The following is a 22,835-nucleotide window of genomic DNA, read 5'->3' on the forward strand; positions in this document are numbered from 1 at the left end:
CATGCACAAAAAGATTTTGAAAAGTGAATTTTCCCCTTATTTGTCATAATAGCAAAAAGATCTGGGCTGGGAAAACATTGACGCTAGAATTGAAAAGTAAGAATTGACATGAACTAATTGTCCTTTCAACTGGAGAATTAAATTGTTATTTCTCTCCTCAACAGTTAATATTGTTGTGGAAATAGAGGATGTGAACATTAGACATTTGAAAGTTAAAAAAAATCCCACTAGAACAGATTTTTGACCTTTTGCATCCCCATTGTTTTATTTTATAGGTTGTGGAATTGAATCCTGGTTAGCTCAGGGGACTCTTAGGTTTCCTAGGAGGCTGAGTCAGAAAGAGAAAAAGCATCTTGCAAAACTTCTGATCAATATTCTTGGCATATTACCCTTACTGTTAATATTTAAAACCATTTGATCTTTAAGGCAAATTTCCAAGAAAAATACACTTGTATTTTTTTAAATTTTTTAAGTTTTGGTGGTATTAGAGTTTGAATTCAGGGTCTCGAGCATGTCAGGCAAGTGCTCTACTTACTCTAGCCAAACCCTCATAGCTTTTTGCTGTTGTTTGTTTTTCAGAGACCCTTGCATTTTTGCCCAGGCTGGCTTTGCCATGCATCTTCCCGTCGGTTTCTCAAGTAGCTGGGATTACAGGCTTGTACCACCACACCCAGCTTGCATTACACCTTATATTTTAAATTGGAAGTCTTTTTCTCTACATTTGTAATACAAAGGCTTATATGGGCCTCCAAACTACCAGAACAGTGTTTTCGTTATTGTGGTTTACTGAAATGAAACAGCTAGAAATCAGTCTTGCTTATTTGGTAGTAACTTGTAAACTTCTGAATATGTTCACTTAACTCTCTGCTTACATTATGTTAACTATATTTGAAAAAAAATGCCAAGCAGGTTGATTATTACTTATTTTATTGTTTATTGTTTTATAGGGTTGATCGAATGACAACACACACATGCATTGACATGACTGATACATAAATAAATTGTATTAAAAAGTCCACAATATAAAATTTGTATTATTATTATTATCACTGGATGTCTTGGGGACTGAACTCAGGGTCTCAGACTTGCCAGGCAGACACTCTATCACTTGAGCTATACCTCCAGCTCCTTTATTTGCTGTTATTTTACTTTTTGTCCTAGATGGAGCTGTGATCCTCCTACTTGGTGCTTCCCTTGAATGGTAGGAGAGTGTCATTGACCTTTCTCAGTAGCTGGGATGATAGGTTCAGTCTAGTATGCCCAGAAATTGGTTGAGATAGAGTCTCTTGAATTTCTTTTTGTCAAAGCTAGGTTAGAACTTTGATCACCCAATGTTTGCCTCCCAACAAACTAGGATTACAGGCTTAAGCCTTTGCTTAAAATCTGTATTATTGATGACAGCCGCTGAGAAATCCCACACATCAGCAGATAATCAACAAGTTTCAGATAACAAGCTACTCACTGGATGGAAGTGAGCCGTTTGAAAGCATTTATTAATTTCCAAAAGTCATCTTGAAATATGAAGGTCCAGAGGAAAAAGTGGCAACAGGTTACACTTAAAAAATCCCAAAAAAGCCATGAAGAATTACACCAGTGATTTAAAAGCTCAACTGTGACATCAATTTACCTCTGGCCCTTAGGTGACATATTGGCCCTTTTCAGTCACTGTCATTCTGTAGATTAATGTTGGCAAACGTAGAGATTTGGAAACGGAAATGACCAGATCCTCAAGGTCATTTAGTACATCTCCCTTCAAGGCAGGCGATTTGCTGCCACTGCTTGTAATGGAGGTAGCCAATCGCTGTTGGTTCCAATCACTTTCAGCCATGGAGAAATCATTTATGTCTGTATTAAGGCAGTGTGGTACTTCTGCAGAAATCTCCCCCTTGATATCTGTGCCCCTGGTCAGGCTGCCTTCTGCCCACTAAACTCTGTTCCCTATGACAGGGCTTCAACTATGTCCACTTAGATCTCTACTCTCCTGGGAACTCTGTGCTGTCCCTTCTTCTGTAGTTAGTTATGGCCCTAATTTCCCCTGGGGAGACTTCGATTCTCTTTGCCGTTGTCTGGATTTAGCTTCTCCTTTTAAACTTGGTCTTTCAGGACCTCTGCACTCTCTCAAGGAAAGGCTGGACTAGCTCTCCGAATTCCCTTTTAGCCATCCAAAAGCGAAGCAGTATTTCCCTTTACTTTTGGACAGTCCTATCCACCAGACACAACCTTTGTCCCCAAACACCACATTCACTTTACACAAACTTGTTGACCTCACACCTAAATCAACTTTTCTTAAATCCTCATCTGAACAAATAAACATTCCTTGTGATCGGCGGATATCCCGAGAGGCGTCAGGAAGGGCGGCTTGGGCAGCGCTGGCTCGGCTAGCCCGCCATCGGGGCCTCTGATTTGATTTCCTCTTTCTCCTCTGAATTTAAGAAGTGAGACAAAAAAGCAATTCCTGTTAATCTCGGAGACAACGCAGGAGGCTCCATTGCAGGAAGTTGGGTTGCACCCAAGTAACAAACAAGTGGACCACCCACATCAGGACGGAGGCCCCGCGGGCAGGTGGCCTGTAGGTAATCCCCCCGGAGAGTGTCCCGCCGCCGAGGCCGGGGTGGACAGCGATCGCCGCGGCTCTGCGCCCCGGCGTGGACGGGCGCGGGAGCTCAGCCCGGGGGAGTGTGTCACCACGTGCCACAGAGGCGGGGACAAGACCCTACTCTTATCTGTAAAGGGCGCAAGGCCGGATCCCTGAGTTTCCCAGGGGAGCAGAGATAAGGGAGAGAGACTGAGAGATCGAGATAAGAGAGACCGAGAGAGGAAGACAGAAAGGGGAAGAGAGAGAAAAGAGAAGGAGAAGAGGAGGAAGGGGGAGAGAGAGAGGAGAGAGAAAGAGGAAGAGAGAGAAGAGAGAACGAAAAGGGAGAGGGAGGAAAGGGAGGAAGGAGAGAGGAGGAGGGAGAGAAAGGGAGGAGGGAGGGAGGGGGAGAGAGAGAGAAAGAGAGAGAGAGAGAGAGAGAGAGAGAGAGAGAGAGAGAGAGAGAGAGAGAGAGAGAGAGAGAGAGAGAGAGAGAGAGATTCCTTCCTATCCATTTGTCAAGCGCAGAGACAAGATCAGGCACTTAGACGCCCAAACTTGGAGACTCCGAAGTTGGGGGGTGCGGTGGGGGTGTCCTCTGTAAGCTCCTGGAATCCTTTTAAGTCTGCTGCGGAAGGAATAAAGCATAAAGACAGGAAGAGGAGGTAGGGTTCTGTCGTCAGTGTGGGGTTCGCTCTTAAAGAGAGGCGCAGGTTGGGGCTCTCTATCCGGAAGGAGCTTGGGTCACCCCGGCTCCCAGACAGCTGGCCCCGGGCCCGGATCGGGAGTTGGAGCTTGTAGCCCACACAGTGCTCCTGGGGCTGGCCAGCTGGTGGCCGCTGGCCTTTATCTCTGTCCCTCCTCCCCTCCCTTTTTTCTTGTCCCCCTTTTTTTTATCTCAGGCTCTGCAGGAGGCCTAGAGGGGGCCACGCTGCCTATCGCTCGCTCTCTCGGGCAGCGCAACGCCTTCCATGTCCTCGGGGTGTCAGGCTGCTGGCGTCTGGAAGGCAGCGGAGGACCGGGGGTGGCCCGGGCCACGCTAACTCGCACGGGCGCACCCGCGGGCACCGACGCCCCCAACACCTGCGCGGGGCGCTGCGGACGCCGGCTGCGTGATCCGTGCGCCCTCGAGGGGCTGCGAGGAGTCCAGGATGGCTCCGGGCGGGGCAGTGGCCGGGCTCCTGCTGCTGGCGGCCACCGGCCTCGGAGGGGCGGCCGAGGGGACCGGGCTGGTCTTCAGCGACGACGTGCTGAGCTTGTTCGGTGCCAATCGGAGCCTGTCGGCGCCGCAGCTCGGGCTCCTGCTGGAGCAGCTGGGATCTGCGCCCCACAGGGGCGCCTTGGAGCTGGGCCATCTGCACTTCAACCAGGTACGACCCGGGGCCCTGTGGGGCGCGCGGGCGGTGGGAGCCTTCCACGCCTACGAGCTGGGTTACGGATTGATTTCCACGGGGAATCGGCGCATGGATTTCATGATGCCCTTTTCTACCCCAGTTCGAGGCTACAGTGGAACTGATTTTCCCTGGCGAGCCAGCGGGGGCTGAAGGACTGGAGTTAAGGGACAGGTGGCAAAGGGCTGCTGTTCGTGTCTCCACCGGCTTAGCAGGCACAGGCTGGGCTTGAAAGATTTATTATTATTATTATTACTATTATTATTAAGGCTACGAAATAATCGAGGGTGGCAGGCTATCTCCCCACACGAGTTTTCGGCAGGAAGGGTGTATTTAAATCTTCCTAGGAAGATAGCGGCTCACTTAACTCTGTGCAGATTCAGACACCTTCCCTGGGTGGGTGGGCGGCCAAAAACCAGCCCTGGTGGATAGTACGTGAAGGTTAGAGGGGAAGGACAGATTCTACGGCGGGGGAAACTGAGGACAACCCGATCAGGGTGGTGGTTCAGTTGGGCGGGAGGGAGGATGGGGTTTGAAGTGTTGTTTCTTGATATCTGTCAGGTCAAATTCATTCAATCTGAAAAAATACATGCATATCTATCTGTGTATCTATCTATGTATATATGCATATATACTCTACTCAAATACATTGGACTCTTATTAGAGGACACGTGTATATATACACATATGTATAAGGACACACACATATATATGAGGACCCATATGCAGATATAATATATGTATCTACATCGGCATCTCTTGCAATAATATCTTGCCTTTAAGAACAGTATCTATCTATCTATCTATCTCTATCCGAATCTCCTGCAATAATATCTTGGCTTTAGGTACAGCTGAAGACGACCTAAGTGTAACCGAAAAGCATACCTGTTCCACGGCTGGTGATACCTGGATTGCATTCCCCAGTACTACAGTGGTGTCCGGGGTAGGGTGGGTTGGGATGGGATGGGGTAGAAGATGCAGGAAGACTTAAGTGAAATCAGTGCTACCTCCATCCATGTTTGATTGATGACTGAGAGAATGATGTTTTCCATATGCTTTGTTACTTTGGGGAAAGGATGGTTACACGAAGTCTTCGTGGCTCCAGGTGTTTGGGAAATTCTGTCTAACAATATTCTGTTCTTGGAAATAGAGTATTCTCCAATGAATCTGATTTTGGGTTATACTTCGGGACATTTTAATCACCTGTACTCCATCCCAAGAACATTACATGTAGGTTGTTATTTTTCTTAATAATATCTGACCTCAGTTAAAATGTACAGGACTTGAGAAGGAGAACTTCTGATGCTCTGGATATCAGAAGCCAGCTCTCTTTGACCTAGAAGGCTTTATGGATTCCTCTTCCACAGACTTTTCTGTGAACTGTGTGTGGCTGCAGTTCTGGCAGGCAGATCATTCATTATAGTTAGTTGGTTAAGTGATAGTTGGGACAACTGAAGTGCTCAGAAATTATATTGACATTTTAGAAAATAAAGCTCATATATTCCTAAATGTTTTGGGGGTTCTTGTGTTGTCTTCTTGCCAAGTAGATGAAAACAACTGTGTGGACTCCAGTATCTTTACATACATCGAGTCAGTCACATGCTTGGAAACAAGCTTAGAGACTTTTAAGTTGCATATCTGTAGCTCCCATGCTGGTTTCACTGAAGTGCTATTCTTATCTTGCAGTGTCTGGAGGTGAACTTTAAAGGGCCAGAGACCCTCCAAGCCATCTTTGCACCTAAAGTATTTAGGAAGATTGGTTATGCTTGTTAGCAGTAACCCTAATGCTACTAAGTATGATTGTATATCAGCAGGTAGGATTAACTTGATAGGTAAATTATATGTTTGCTGACACGTTCTCATTCTTAACTTTGCATCTGCAACTATTCTCATTATGACCTCTGTGGGCATCAAAAAGAGATGAAGAAACCCATAATTATCTTCGAAACAAAGGAAAGCCAAGGAAAGGTCTCCACTTTAATCAGGGCTAACAGCTATTTGAAGTTCTAAGATGTCTTAATGAAAGCAATAATCACTGCATAAATGATGACAAATGAACTACTAACCGAGAAAAATCCATTGATTTGCTGGTAATTAATGTATTTAAGCTAAGGCATTCTTATCTGCTCTAGCTTAAAACGGTCACCATTGAAATAAAATTTAAGGCCTTTAATATCTTTATACTTGAAAGAACACAAGTTCATCTCTTTACCTACATGTAAATAAAATTCAGACTGGTGTGAGAAACCTAATTTTCTGACTGTAAAAAATGTTGAGAAAGTAGAAGTTGTTTCTATGAAGCAGTGATATGTATTAGGCTAGCTTCTCAGGCAATATACTACTTAACTCTGGAAATCTGTTAGATAATTCTGGAAAAATTTAAATCTTGTTTTCAATATTCCTAAACACTATTAACTTGTTGCTTTGGGAAAACAGAGACACTTGGGCTCACGTGAAAGACAGTACAAAAATTCAATTTATTATTTTCTTTCTCATTGCTACTAAAGATTCAAAAAGTTAAGTAGAAGAAGTTACCTAAAGAGCAGAAAGAAAGGAAGCTGAACGGGCCCGTGAATCCTTTATAACTGACCTGTCTAAGGAAGTTTCTAGAAAACAAAAACGAAGCTCCAGTGTCAATGGTTAATCCAGCAGACGGAAGGTTATGCCTTTTGTTTGTTCACCTGCTCCTTTCTCATTCCTTTATTTTTTTTTCTCCTCAAGTACCTTTTCTTTAGGTTCTTGTACGTGGACACACTAGTTAAATAGTCTGATGAAAGGAAAGGTCTTCATTCTTTGAATGGCAAACTTCCATTCAAATATTCGGCTTCCCTATAGAGTGGGGACCATGGAAGAGGTAGTGGGCTGGCAGGGGAAGGCACCTCTGCTTCCTGTCTTCGTTGGGGCTTCTTTCCACCAACTCTTTTGTGCCCTGCAGTATTGTGCAACTCTCTCCTACTTCATATTTATTTTTTCTTTTACCATCCTTTCCTGCGATCACCATGGTACCTACACCCTGTTTTTAACCCCTTTAAATTTATAGCCAGTCTTCTTAAAGCAGTGCAGTATTCTTTCTTTTAAAAGTTCTCCAAAAGTATTGCGCAGTGCTAATCTTGAGCCTGGCATTGGAGGCCCTGCTTTCTCGCGCTGACCGCCCTCTGCACACCTGATGCAGCGGCTCTTCTGTGATCTTCTTGCTCAGCCATATCTGACGTCATTATCTTCTGGGACTCATCCTGCCTCTGACTAGATCCTTCTCTTCCTTGGATTATTCATTCTGTTTGTTTATTTATGTTTTCATTTGTTCCACATGGAAAAAAAATTAGCATCAATTTTACCATGGGCAAAATTTTATCAAGGGCAAAAATTGACAATGTCATTTATAAATATAATGTGCTCCTTCAACTCTATCTCTTCCGCCAAACACACACACACACACACACACACACACACACACACACACACACACACACATTTTATTGTGAAAATACCGTACAGAGGGGTTACAATTACATGGGCAAGATAATGAGTACATTTCTTATCAAACATCGTTGTCTCCTCCTTTGTTTCCCCTTCCCATCCCTTTCCATGTCCCGCACGCCCCCCTCCCCCTCCGCCCCCCCCTTCCCGCCAAAGTTGTAAAGTTCATTTTTCAACATAATGACTTGTACATCTCATTGTTGCAGTGGGTCCACCTGTATCCCTATTTCAACGATTTGTTTTTGCCCTTCCCCTCCACCAACATCAAATACAGTGGAAACAGGGGTTATACCTTGGGGGAGGGACATACAAAGCAACAAAGAAATCATCTTATAAATATGTTAGAAACAATAGCAAGAGAGAAAAAACATTTGAGTCCTTATCTTGGGGTTCATTTTGCCTAACATCAACTTATCTGACCTTTTCTGCTTGTCTCAGACATATACTAGGTTATTGCAAATAAGGGAAACCATGGGACCTATGTTTCTTTGGGCCTGGCTTACTTCACTTAATATAATTTTTTCCAAGCCTTTCCATTTCCTAACAAATGGGGCAATGTCATTCTTTCTGATGGAGGCATAGAATTCCATTGTGTATATATACCACATTTCCTTGATCCATTCATCTACTAAGGGGCATCTGGGTTGGTTCCATATCTTACCTATGGTAAATAATGCTGTAATAAACATAGTTGTGCTGGTAGCTTTAGTATGGTCTTGTTTGTGATCATTTGGGTAAATGCCCAAAAGTGGGATTGCTGGGTCATATGGGAGCTCTATGTGGAGTCTTTTGAGGAACCTCCATACTACTTTCCAAAGTGGTTGAACAAGTTTACACTCCCACCAACAATGCAGTAAGGTTCCCTTCTGTCCACATCCCCTCCAGCATCTGTTGTTATTAGAGTTCTTGATTATAGCCATTCTAACTGGGGTGAGGTAGTATCTCAATGTTTTGATTTGCATTTCTTTTATGGCTAGAGAGGTTGAGCATTTCTGCATGTGTCTATTGGCCATCCTTCTTTCCTCTTCAGAGAAGTTTCTCTTTGTCTTTAGCCCACTTATTTATTGGGCAGTTGTTTCTTTGAGGATTTGTTGTTGGGGGATTTAATTTTTTGAGTTCCAGGTATATTTCAGATATGAGACCCTTGACCGTTGTATGGCTAGTGAAGATCTTTTCCCACTCCATGGGCTTTCTATTGATTTTGCCAGCTATGTCCTTTGCCATGCGGAAGCCCTGCAATTTCATGCAATCCCATTTGTTCAACCTTTCTTTGATTTGTTGTGTTTCTGGGTCTCTATTAAGAAAATTTCATTCTGTGCCAAGGAGACCTAGGGTTTCTCCTTTTCTATCCTGTAATGTCATAGGGCTTGAACTCTGGGCCTGGTCACTGTCCCTCAGCTCTTCAGCTCAGGGCTAGCACTCTACCACCTGAGCCACAGTGCCACTTCCCAAACACACATTTTTAAGAAGCCCAGTTAATGTCTGTATCAAACTTTTCTGGGGTAGGTACTGGTGGCTTACACCGGTAACCCTAGCTATTCAGAGATCTGAGGATCATTGTTTGAAGCCAGCTCAAGCAGGAAAGCCCATGAGACTCTTTTACTTAATGAATGCCCTCCTAAGAAAAGCCAAAGTGGAAGTCTTGCTAAAGTGATAGAGTACCAGTCTTGAGCAAAAATGCTAAGAGATAGTGTCCAGGCCCTGAGTTTCAGCTTTATGGCTCTCTCTCTCTCTCTCTCTCTCTCTCTCTCTCTCTCTCTCTCACACACACACACACACACCAAAACACACAGAAAAAAATCTTTCTGGGACATTACATGCAATACTGACTGGTTTCTCTAGTTTTTGAATCCTTGAAATATTATTATACTAGCGAAATGAACATGGGTTCCACAAACATTTTGCTCATTTTAAAGTCTAAAAGTAATCATATCACTTATCCTATGAAAACTATCTAATCCCTTCTAGATAAACTTACAAAAAGCCTATTTCTTTGAGTGCTGGGAACCAAACCTAGGGCATCTCACTAGGCAAATAACTTATATTTGAACTGTACTCGAGTCCTTATATTTCAGATGCTTTTTTTGTTTTTGTTTTTTGGATGGTTTTGGGGCCTGAACTCTGGGCCTGGGCACTGTTCCTCAGCTCTTCAGCTCAAGGCTAGCACTCTACCACTTGAGCCACAGTGCCACTTCTGGCTTTTCCTGTTTATGTGGTGCTGAGGAATTGAACCCAGGGCCTCATGCATGGGACGCAAGCACTCTACCACTGAGCCACCTTCCCAGCCGACTTCAAATGCTTTATATGGCAAAAAGGACATTTTATCACATGGTCTCTGTATATTTCTCAAGCTTTATCTTTGCCTTCATCACACCTGCTAATGCTCAGGTATTACTTTAGACTTTATTTCTTCTGAGAAATCTTTCTTGTTCTGCCCAGGAGTTCAGTAGGAGGCCCATCTATGTGATCATATAAGTAAACATAAAAAATTGCTATTACAATATGTATATAATTTTACATGTCCTGCAGTTTTCTATTTATTTGGCTGTTCCATCTTCTGATTTCCTCTCCTCCCTAACATATTTTATTTTATTTTTTTTCATTTTATTTTATTTTATTTATTTTTTTAATTTTATTTTATTTTATTTGAGAACATACTGTACAGAGGGGTTACAATTACATTGGCAGGATAATGCATACATTTCTTACCAAGCATTGCAGCCTCCTCCTTTGTTTACCCTTCACATCCCTTCCCAGCCTCCCCCCTCCCCCCCCACCCAATCCTTCCTCCCCTCCCCCCCCACCCAATCCTTCTCCCCCTCCCCCCCCACACACCGACATTGTAAAGCTCGTTTTTGACATGACATTTTGTACATAGCTAAGATATGGAACCAACCCAGATGCCTCTCAGTAGATGAATGGATCAAGAAAATATGGTATATATACACAATGGAATTCTATGCCTCCATCAGAAAGAATGACATTGCCCCATTTGTTAGGAAATGGAAAGGCTTGGAAAAAATTATATTAAGTGAAGTAAGCCAGGCCCAAAGAAACATAGGTCCCATGGTTTCCCTTATTTGCAATATCTAGTATATGTATGAGTCAAGCGGAAAAGGTCAGATAATGTGATGTTAGGAAAACGAACCCTTAAATATGTATTTTAATGTTTTTTTTTCTTTCATGCATGTGTTTCTAACGCATTTATAAGATTATTTCTTTGTTGCTTTGTATGTCCCTCCCCCACAGTGTAACCCCCGCTTTCACTATATTTGATGTCATTATAACTTGTGGAGGAGATGGGGACAAACAAGTCGTTTAAGGATTCAGGTGGACCTGTTGCAACAATGATAAGTCCCTAACATATTTTAAAGAAATGGAAGGAAATGACTTGAGTAATCTCTCAAGGGGCTGTTGTAGTGGTTCATCACATATATTTCTTAGACATTTTTTGTTGTTGTTGTTGTTGTTTTATTGCAGGTAGGGTCTGACTAGTCCAGGCTGGCCTCAGACTCTTGAACCTCTTGCTTCAGCTCCCCAGAGCTGGAATTACATGTATGCTATACCATGCTTGGCTTTCATGAGGAATTTTTGAAGTAATGAACGAAGATTGTTTAAGATGAGTCGTTTCTCTTATTTAGAGCTTATTGCAAGAGATATATGCACTCAGCACTATGATGTATAATAGAAGAATGTAAATCTTAGGAAATAATAACAACCAAAAGTGGGATGGGGTGAAAAGTAATGAACCTGACATGGGAGTATAGAATTATGGAGTAGATGAAATGGGATCCAGGAAGGCCACTGTAGTGGTTTGCAGGAGATATACGGACCATTTCAATCTGGAGACAGAGATAATGCAGGTGCTCTGTTCCCAGAGTCTTCTGGAAAAACAGGCATGAGTGAATAATATGAAAAAGTCCCCAGACATAAACCTTATCTGCAGTCATCTTTTGTTTCATATGCTTAATTAATTAATTTATGCAGAGCCTACATATGATGAAGACAAGAGTTCTATCTTGGAGCTCCCCCCCCCACCCCCCCCCAGCCCTGCTGCAATCTTCTGTCAGCAGTGGTCATTTAACTATTGTTAGATACTTTCCTTTGTTATCTTCTGGCCTTATTATGCTAGAGAGAGAAGCACTAAGATAACTCCTGACTCATATCACTGGATGGCCAGGCTAGTGATATGTACCAAACGGAAGGGTGTGTGTGTGTGTGTGTGTGTGTGTGTGTGTGTGTGTGTGTGTGTAGTTACTGCAAACACATTCTTCTTCTTCTTTACATTGCTTCTTCTCATTTATTGCTCTTTTGTCCCCCCTGGGCCCAAGGCAATGGTGCATCTATGCCAAGGGAGATTCTAGGATGCACTGATGCTAGGTGGAAGAGATAAAGACCATCTGTGCTTTTTTTTCTTTCCTCTTTTGGCTTTTTTTTGTGTTAAGATGTAAGAGAAAAAGCAAACCTGCCAGGAATGCCTTCCAACCTGCTTGCTCAGATGAGAAACTGGAAAGGTGACATGGAAAGCTGATGTTGTGCTTGGTTTCTTGTCAAGTATTGTCCAAGACAAGGGGCCCATTGTGATCTATGTGTCACTCTCCCATATGTGGATTGTGTACAGTGTGTGAAAATGAAGGACATTCCTACTTTATTGGACTGAGGTGTCAAGAGCTCAGTTTACTTTGATACCAAGAGTGATTTGAATCCATACAGGAAAATATTTTTTATGTCTAACTGTGCATCTTTATTTACTATCCTAGAAGTCTCATGGACCCTTCTCTGCCAACTTATTTTTATTATATTTTATAGTCAGAATGGTCCTCTGATGAAGGTACTGTGATTGCCTTTATTTTATACAAAGGAAAACACAGGCAGGTTAAAGAACAGAACCAAGGTCAGGAAGTAAGTAATGGAATCCCAGGCAACCTAAAACACAAAGTCATGGTACTATTTTTTAGGATTATAGTCTGTAAAAATACACTTCTTCTAGCCAGAGCAATATCATTTCATATGTTGAACTATGGACAGAAGTTATTAATCATCAATCATTAATGATCAATCATTAATCTCTCTTCATTGCTGAGTCACATGAGGGGAACAGTTCTGGAGCTACAAGGATTAGAGTGATGATTACTGCCCTGGGTCCTCAGAGACCTTTTCATAATAACTAGGAATTAAGATGGAAACGTGTGAAGAGTAAGTATATGCGTCAACACTACAGTAGCTAAGTAATCAGCAGTGCAAGCATATAACATACATGATGAGGCTATATATAATTAATCAAAGAATATTAGATAAGTTGGGTGTAATAGTGTGGGTCTGTATATAATTTCAGAATTTCAGGAAGCCAAAGCAGGAGGACCACAAATTTGAGGCCAACCCTAGCTATATAGCAAGAACCAGCCTCATGAACAAAGGAAGAACTAATAAGAGGAATATTAGGGAACAGGTACCATTAGCTTACACTGGAGAAGGATCATTTTGGATTGGAAAGTTTTATAACTCAGTCAATTTTGACTCTCTGGTTTTTTAAAAAAAATATATGCTAATTGAGTATCTTCTTGTAACAAATGTGTCTGTACTATTCACCTCAACCTGAATTTTCCCCTGAATTACATGAATTCTTATTAGCTGATTGATTGATTGCTTGTACCAGACCTGGGGTTTGAAATCAGGATTTGGGCACTGTCTATGAGCTTCTTTGCTCAAGGCTGGCACTGTATCACTTAAGCCACTGCACCACTTCCAGACTTTTCTGAGTAGTTTATTGAAGATAAGAGTGCCATGTTATTTTCTGCTCAGGCTGGCTTTAAACTATGACCCTCAGGTCTCAGAATCCTGAGTAGCTAGGATCACAGGTATGAGCTAATTCTCTTGATGAGTTTGCTCCCAAGACTTCCTCCCACCCCAAATTTTGAGGCTTAAACTCTGGGCCTGGACGCTTTCCATAAGCTCCTATTTTTCAAAGCTAGCACTCTACCACTTCAGGCATTATGCCACTTCTGACTTTTTTCTGTGATCTAATCGATGATAGGAGTCTCAGAGACTTTCCTGCCTGGGCTGGCTTTGAACCACAACCTGCAGTATCTAGAATTACAGGCATGAGCCACGGGCAGCTGGCGAGAGACAATATTTTGAGCAACAATCTTCTATAGAGAGACTTCTAGAATGAGGGAAACTTCTATGTCTAGTCCATGTTTACTTGGATTCCAGAAAGGCTCTCCCAATGATCACTTTGAAAAATTCTAGTGGAAATTTTCCTTCATCTACCATCATCATCTTCCTTCATCATCCCAACTGCTCAACAGTGGGGCAGCATAGGTGCTGGGGATGAATTGGAGCTGGGAGGGAGAGTTGGGAGTAGGACATTTGAACAGAATCAGTAGCTCTAACTGTAGGCAAAGCATTGCCACCAGATGGTTTGTTTGAATCCTTTAACACACAGTTGCCAGGAGAGGAAGAGCTAAGCTCCCTTGTTTAATTAAACAGATCTTGATTTCTCTTATGGAATGGTGGATGGTGATTTGTGTTTATTGGCTTTTTCATAGTTCATGCTGTGTTCCTGTTTTCTTGTTATAACCATCTTGGGAAATGTTGAATGACAGAGACTTAGTTTCCTCTTCATCAAACCCATGTATGTCAACTATGACTATACTCTTAGTAGTTTCTGTAAAGTGAATGCATTTGGAAATCTCTCTATTTATCAGTTTCTGTTGTTGGTAGCAGAATTTGGGGAGAAAGTGGAAATATATGCAGAAATGGAAAATATAGCCGTAAAGTGAGAAGAATTAATACTTATGAAGGAAAAGAAAAGGTACTCTCAAGTGAAGTGGCTCTGTTTGTTTGGAGACAAGAGTGTTAGGGTTAATTTATAGGCAGGATGGTGTTTCCTCAAGGGGCACACATATAACTAAGTGCATGTAAATATAATGTATGATGTATCTTATTTAAAAAGATGCATAGTTACTGTTACTACTATAGCAATGTTACTAAAGTCTAGACTATCTTTAAAAAATATATTGTGTTCAGAAGATTCCCTTTTCCAGCTCCAAATATTAGGCTCTTGTTTGTAATCAAAACTAATTTACCCAAGATAGGGACCCAAGAGATTTCTTTCTTTGTTGTTGTTTTTTTAATACTATGTGATTTTTTTGCATGTTCTTCTCCCCTGGTATAACCCCTGTGTGACTATATTTGATTCTGGCACCCTGCATCTTGTATATACATTTTTCTAATTTGGGGAGGGGGCAGGAAATAAAATGCTGAAACAAGGACACAGGTTGACCCATTGTAACAATGAGATGTACAAGACACTATGTTGACAATGAACTTTACAACTTTGGGGGGTGAAGGGGGGAAAGCAGAGAAAAGTTGGGGAGGTAGGGAGGGAAGGGATGGTAGGGGAAAAACAAAGGAGGGGTAACAATGCTCGGTAGAAAATGTACTCATTACCTTACTCATGTAACTGTAACCCCTCTGTACAGTATCTTTTACAATAAAAAAATTAAAAAACTAATTTATTCTCAAACTATTGCCAGATGTTAGTTTAAATAGCCAAACAGGGTTTGCTGAGTTACATTTTTCTTTTTTTAACTTATAAAGAAACGAAACTATCACGAATCATCTTTGCGATGACGGGATTTGAGGGTGGAGAAAACCTTCAGAATGCAGCTTTGTGTTATTTGGTTTCTGTCTCTTTCCAAAGATCCCTGGTTACTTTTCTTGACTTGAAGTTGAAGAACAATTGGTGAATCTAGGTCAAGAAGTTTAATCTGAAAGGTCATTTTATGTCTTTTAAAACCAAATATTTAGCACCTTGGCTTTATAATGTACTGAATAGTTGGGGGAAAAATCAAGAGAGCATGGACAAGGCCTGTAACTCAGCTCTGGGAACCATACTGAAAAATATCTATCTTTTCCTCCTTTTATTTAGAGTTTCTTAGATCTCTACTATTTTAGAATAGAATGTAATGACTAGTGTGGCGTTCGCCTGGGAGGTAATTTTTATTCTGTTACCTATTAGCTTATTCGAGCCCTAGACAAGTGGCTTACCTTTCTAATTCTTAGTTTTGACATCTGTTAATCAAAATGAATGACTTCTTTAGGATTAATGTGTGAACTGACCTAAGAGCAGTCATATTTGCTGGGGAGGGTGGTTCACAGCTGTAATACTAGCTACACAGGAGGTTGAGATCTGAGAATTACTGTTGGAAGCCAGCCTGCGCAGGAGAGTCCATGAGACACTTCAGTTAACTACCAAAAGGCTGGAAGTGGAGCTGTGGCTCAAGTTGTAGTGTTCTTGCCTTGAGTGAAAAAGTTCAGGGACAGCACCAAGTCCCTGAGATCAAACCCAAGGACTCACTCACACACACACACACACACACACACACACACACTCCAGTCATATTTAAGGCACATTTGTTGTATTTTAGGGGCTTATAGATTTAGTAAGTTACATGAACTCACAAAAATGGATTTTCCCCCATTTTATTTGTATAATAAATAATAAGAAGACAATGCGCATAAAGTACCATTATAGTTGGCTTAAATTATATGCTCATTACATAATTATTGTCATCATAAGACTACATATAGTATTACATATACATTGTATATTATGTATATAGTACTAGTTACAGTAGTATTATATAGTAGTATATGGACTTTCATGGAGACATGAACACCTCAAGGTCAGTCAATTTACCGAAGCAAGAAAAACCATCAGAAAACAGCAAGAATTAATGAGAGAACACATTCAGGGAGATCTAAGTCAGTCCTGTAACTGGTTTTACATTTTTGTTTCCATGGTGACTCTCACTTTGAGGAAAGCTTTAACTGTTTGCCTCTACTTCCCTTTTGTCAAATACTCACAATAAAATTCTGAAGACATAAATCTTAGGTAGAGAGGCTAATAATATAATTTAAATATTTGAATGCACATTGAAAAGATTCCTTTTTCTGCAGACTTCCAAGCCTCTCCTTAGGAGCTAGCTGTGTTTTATTATTTCTTTTCAAAATTTGCATCACTACTAAGGTATAGATGGTTGGGAGTCCAGATTATACTAGAAATTGATAGGACTGTGTCTTAAATTTAGATCTACTTCTAAATGGACACAATCCTTTCCATATGGATTTTGCAAGCTAAAAAGTCTAGCATCCTTTCTATTCAGCTGAATTTTGTTTATTGGAAAACAAGTGTGACTAATAAGAAAAACTTAGTCTTACCTAAAAAGAAAATTGAGAGATAGGGGTTTTCAAGGCATGGAGAGAAAGATAGCCCAAGCTCAAGAGAGAAAAGAATGGCCAGATCATTACATGGATTCTCAGTTGGTCAACAGATCCTGCTTCAATAGATAATTGATGACATGTGCTCTATAAAACACACACTCTTTCATTAAAGGATACCGGTTATCACTCGTAACAGGTAATCAGGTTAATATATGAAAACATGATACACTATAGTCTTTTCATTTTTTTCTCTTGGAAGCAGTGTTTTCAGGATGTAAGTGTATTTTTTGGCTACTTCATCTGCCTCTGTGAAGATGAAAAGCTGGGTAACGGCTCTGTTCCTAATCTTGGCATGAGTGCTATTGAAGTAAACCTGTGGGCAGCACCTTAGTTCCGAGGATTCTACTAGGAACAATAGCCAATGATCCCAGAGTGCTTCTTATGTGCCAGGCATTGTGCTACCATTTCCACATCTACCATCCCTTACTTCTCTTAATCCCACAGGGGGAGGTGACATTCCAATTTTGAATCCTCCCTCCATTGTCCCCTTGTGTGGGTTTTCAGCAGATGCTATATTGGGGGTGGAATCCTCTGAGCATGCCAGCACCTCCTTGACTTGTGTATGTGGACCATGGAAATGTGTGAGCACCCGCTTCGATTTCCTCACCCCCTCGCCACCCCTCAATGCATTGTGCTTGGATTTCTCCCACCATTTCCTTGAAATCGTTTCACACAAGGTCACCCAGACTTTCTCATTGTTAAACACAATGAGTATTTCATGTGCCTTACCTCCCTGTAAGTTTTGATGGTGTTGATTACATCCTACTTAAAACATACCTTTTTCTTTCTTATATGCATAATTTTTTTTAACTTGCAGCTGTGTCCGATGTACTTTGTTTATTTCTCTGGCTGCTTGTTTTCATTTTCAATTTCCCTTTGCTCATTCTTTAAGATGCCCCAGGGTTCTGACTCGAGTTCACTTGCTTTCCATCATATGTGCTGGGTCTAGTGTCAGTCAGTTTTATGGTGGTGGTTGCATATTTGTAGGTGCGGTCTGCGTGGGGTGGCTCGGATCAGATGTTCTTTCTTGGGATTTAGCTGTCGACTTCCAGGGCTGATCGACAGTTAACTCTGACCCACACTCAACAGGTCAACACTTTCCTCAAATAGATTCACCAATGAACCATCTTTCTCTTCACCAAAACCTGGCAATCCTCTGTTTTGCCTAGCTCAGTAATGGGCCTGACTCGCTTTGCTGGCTCAAGAAAGTTAGGAAACTGGATGTGTTTCCCAATTGCTCTATCTTCCTCTTTTTCCCTGAATTATTTGCATTTCTCTTTCCTGTATCAAATGGACATAACTTCCATCACATTAGTTTCTTTCTTTCTTTTTTTATTTTGGTCGGTTGTGGGGTTTGAACTCTGGGCTTGAGCACTGTCCCTCAGCTCTTCAGCTCAAGGTGAGCGCTCTACCGCTTGAGCCACAGCGCCACTTCCAGTTTTCTGAGTGGTTTATTGGAGATAAAAGTTTTACGGACTTTCCTGCCTGGGCTGACTTTGAACCGCGATCCTCAGATCTCAGCCTCCTAAGTAGCTAGGATTACAGGCATGAACCACCAGTGCCCGGAGATCACATTAGTTTCTAAATAGCTTCAATTTAATGTCTTATAACTCCAATAACCTCTTGTGTAATGAAGAAAATTTTACCTACTCACAGTAAATTTTTTTGAAATCAGGTATGTATCTACTCATCCTCTTGTGTGCCTGGCCTTCTGTAAGTTCTCAGTCCCCGCACGGGACCTTCTCCATCGGTCCACATTGCTGACAGGCTTATGTGTAAATCTGAGTATGTCACCATTTTTAATTAGTTTGAGAGTACAGTTAATACAGTATTTATGGTCTGATGGTATCTGCTTCAATTCCCATGTTTTCAACTCCATGTTTTCAACCTTTTTTGTCCCTTTCCCTATTCAAAGACCATATTGCATTTATCTATCTATCTATCTATCTATCTATCTATCTATCTATCTATCTATCTATCTATCTATCTATCTATCTATCTATGTTTTATTGTAAGGTGATGTACAGAGGAGTTACAGTTACATAAGTAACGTAATGAGCACATTTCTTTTTGAACAGTGTGACTCCCTCTGTAATTTTCTCCCACTTCCCTACTCTGGCATTATTTCTGATTTTATATGAACAATGTCTGTAAGATCTGTGATATGAGACTCTGGCATGAGGGGTGCCAGTCACCTCCTGTGCTTGCCCAGATGTGGAGTGTGGAGCATAGTATTGGTACTCAGGACATATTTGGTGAATGAAAGAATGCTTGATTGATACATAACTTCAATTCCCCCAAATTCTCTTTCTTCTCCTCCTTGTCTTCCTCTGCCTTGCCATCTTCCTCCTCCTCCTTCTTTTTCTTTTCCTCCTCCTCCTCTAGTTAGCAATATTTTTTTGGGGGTGGGGTTCGGTTGTGGACCTGAACTCTGGGCCTGGGCGCTGTCCCTCAGCTCTTCAACTCAAGGCTAGCGCTCTACCACTTGAGCCACAGTGCCACTTCTGGCTTTTTTTTCTGCTTATGTGGTGCTGAGGAATTGAACCCAAGGCTCATGCATGCAAGGCAAGCACTCTACCACTGAGCCACCTTCCCAGCCCAGCAATAATGTTTTTAAACTGCTCTTGAGAAAGAATTTTGACTGGGTGTATATATGTGTAGATGTGTATGTGAATATATGCGTGTATATGTTTATGTAAGTATGTATGTGTATTTCTGAGTGAGCATGTATGCAAATGTGTATGTTATACGTGAGTGTATATGTGCGTATGTATGAGTGTGTAGGTTGTTAGATGGGAATTTGATTGCAAGATACAGAGAAGCCATATTTGAGAGGTTGAATCCAGACTCTTTATTAGAAAGTCAGTGACTGCGAGCAGACACATGTCTCCCCCAAACCTGCAGCCTTGAATACAATTAATACTGTTAGGAAACTGAGCCATGAGGCTAGTAAAGAAAGAGCAGAGAAAAGATCTCAACAAACCAGATCAACTCTAATGGAGAGATAAAGAGAGATGCTGAGGAGAGCCAGGGGTCACTAGACATGGTACAAAATGGCGGTGGAGGTGGTAGGGCCTAAATACAGTCGTGGTCAGGGAGCAGGGTCACAGGAAGCTCCAGAGTTCAAAGAGTCTCATGAGTTCATGGTACAGGTCTGGCTGGTCCAGGACTATTGTCCAAGTCTCCACCTATCTGCTTCTTGGAATTCAGGCATGTCTATCACTTGGGAGTGCATGTGGGATTCATCTCTAAGAGTTTTTGGAAATCCTCCACCCTCTGCCAAGATGCTAAGATGGCACCGGTTAGCTCCAGTATCCATATTTCAAGGTGATGTGCACGTGTGTGAGTATGAGCTTGTTACCGGTAGGAATATGTATGGCCTTAACTGAGAAGCATTAAAAAAAACTGAAGAAAAGCTGAAAGGATTAATTTCAGGGAAACAAGAATTGGGGTCATTCAATTAGCTACATTTTCAGCCTAGAGATAATTTTTTTCTAGAATGTTCTTTAGTGAAAACTCAGAAAGTCCAGTCCTTTTTCTTGATGAAACAATAATGCATAAATTTTGAAGACATGCTTAAGGAGTCAAATCTTCAAGAGGAGGTTGGCAGAGAATGATTCATCTTATACTCGTGTTAAGCAAAGAGTGAAATTCCAGTTTGCTGTAATTATTGCAGCAATAAAAAGTCCAGAAGAGATTTCCTCATTCAGTCCTCCCTTGAATACTTGTCATGAGTGTGGAGCAAGCAGTCACCAATTTCTGCTGGGTGTGGTAGTGCAAACTTATACTCCCAGCTGGCCTCAGCTACATCGTAAGAACCTGTATGAAAGAAAAACCAAGTCTGGGTTGCTCAGTGGTAAAGTTCTTCCCTAGCATACACGAGGCCCTGGGTAGGATCACTAGCACTGACAAAAAATATTATCAACAACACAACATTGCTCAGGGGCCTCTAATAGACATAAAATAATAGTCCTGGTCACTTATTTCTGGGGTCAGAATGACCTCACAGTTGTTAAAAATCAAACCAGCCTTTTCAGTTATTTATTTACATTTTTCTTTAGATCTTGGCCATTTTCTTTCTTTTTTTTTTTTTTAATGTGTTTGGTACTGGTACTGGGGCTTGAACTCAGGGCCTGGACACTGTCCCTGAGCTCTTTTGCTCAAGGCTTAGATCTCTAAGCACTTTGAGCCACAGCACCACTTCTGGTTTTCTGCTGGTTAATTGGAGATAAGAGTCTCAGGGAGTTTCTTGCCTGGCCTGGTTTCAAACCGGGACCCTCAGCCTTCTGAGTAAGTAGGATTACAGGTAGAGCCACTGGGGCCGGCTCAGTCATTTTATATGAAACACACTTACTCTGCCTGACTTTCTGCACTTCATTTCTTTGCTTTTTCTTAATTTTGCTTAAGTTACTCAACAAAGACATTATGGCTCCAAAAGATATTTTATGAAACTAAGAGAGGTTAATTCATTTCCTTCCTCGTTCATTTATTCACCACATGTTTACGGAACCTGATGGTGTGCCAGGCAGATGGTCTTAGTGCGATTTGTATTGATTGGCACACAGTAAGGCAATTCCAGCTCCAAGGTTCCGGAGGCCTCTATCCCATTAAATAATCATTTTGGACCTTCACCTTTTCCTTCTCTAGATTCATTCCAGCCAGTCTGGGGCCCTGTTATCCTGATCTCACAGTTGTATAGTTACATAATGGTAGCTCTGGTGGATGGATGAACAGGCTGCCCTCAGATGGAACTGTACAAACTCTGTCCTAGTTTAACATAGTTATAGGGAAACAAAGCATCCAGGTGTTGAGGTGTGTTCTCAGAGCCCCAAAGTGTTAGCAGTTGCTAGGTTCTGGGACTTTGGCTTCTGTTATTGGATTGTAGATTTTGGGCTCTTTCAAGTTTCCTGTTTGATGGATTGTCAGGAGTGTTTACTGAGGGGTAAGAAAGCATGACCATCTCTCATTTCCTCCTATTCTCACCAAGCTGTGAAAACTCGGCTGAGGTTTTGATGGGGAGATTGTTTATAGGGTTTGTTTCTCTCTGGATAGGATCCTAAATAGTAGAAGAGTAATTTAACTTTATGACTCAGGTGAGTGGTGCCATAAAATGCACTCTGTCATGGTATAAATTTTCTCTTTATTATTTGAGTTATTGGCAGTGTTTGGTCAAGACACAGCAGACTGCATTGGCTTAGAAATCAGAAGACATGAGAAAACATAGGTTTGTATTTTGTTTTTAACACTTATTAACTGACCTCGGACAATTTACCTTCCTAATATACATGGCTTCTTGATGTGTGTGTGTGTGTGTGTGTGTGTGTGGTGTGTGTATGCCAGATTTGGAGATTGCACTCAGGGCCTGGGTACTTCCCTGAGGTTTTTTGCTCCAGGTTAGCATTCTACCACTTGAGCAAGAGCTCCACTTCCAGCTTTCTGGTGGTTAATTGGAGATAAGAGTCTCACAAAATTTTCTTATAGGCTGGCTTCAAACCTTGATCCTCAGATCTCAGCCTTCTGAGAAGCTAGGATTACAGGCATGAGACACAGGTACCTGGAAGGAACTGTGTTTTATTCTCAGCCCTTGTTCACAGAGGGTAGTTACTGTTTGGTGACTGAATAATAAATGAGATAGAGGATAGAGCTGGGGAAAGAAACTGAAGTGAGAAGAAAACAGATGAAGATCGAATTAAATCTTTCCATGGTGGCATCTCTGTAAATAACTGGCGACTGTCCTTATGAGCGTGAGAAGGTCTTCATTGCAGGTCCACACATGGCAAATTCCAGAAGGTAGCTGTCATTCTTGCTGGGGAGTGAGAAACAACCCACAGCTGGAGAGGCGGTTGCAGAGCAGGGAAGGGTAAAGAAATTGCAAAAAGGCAAGATATTAGTTCTTGCTATGTGGATTCTAACCCTAGCTTTGCTATTAGCTTCTTAAAATTTTTTTTTTCTTGTAGAGATGCTGAACAGAGAGGTTACAATTACATCAGTAAGGAAATGAGTACATTTCTTGCCAAACATTGTTACCCTCTCTTTTGTTTGTCAGTTGTAGGGCTTGAACTCTGGGCCTGGGCACTGTCCCTGAGCTCTTCAGCTCAAGGCTA

General features: G+C 41.7%; 1 protein-coding gene across 1 annotated transcript in view; it reads left to right on the plus strand.

Annotated features, from left to right (window-relative positions):
* The first annotated feature begins 3,642 nt into the window (after window positions 1-3,642).
* Slc39a8 (solute carrier family 39 member 8) overlaps window positions 3,643-22,835 on the plus strand; it is a 57,345-nt gene continuing 38,152 nt past the window's right edge. Inside the window, exon 1 of the mRNA XM_042701806.1 lies at window positions 3,643-3,945. Coding sequence (XP_042557740.1) covers window positions 3,727-3,945 — 219 coding nt within the window. The 5' untranslated portion in view covers window positions 3,643-3,726. The remainder of the gene's footprint in view (window positions 3,946-22,835) is intronic.

Source organism: Dipodomys spectabilis, unplaced genomic scaffold (genome assembly GCF_019054845.1).
Source record: "Dipodomys spectabilis isolate Male_0828 unplaced genomic scaffold, ASM1905484v1 ptg000297l, whole genome shotgun sequence".
Taxonomy (NCBI): domain Eukaryota; kingdom Metazoa; phylum Chordata; class Mammalia; order Rodentia; family Heteromyidae; genus Dipodomys; species Dipodomys spectabilis.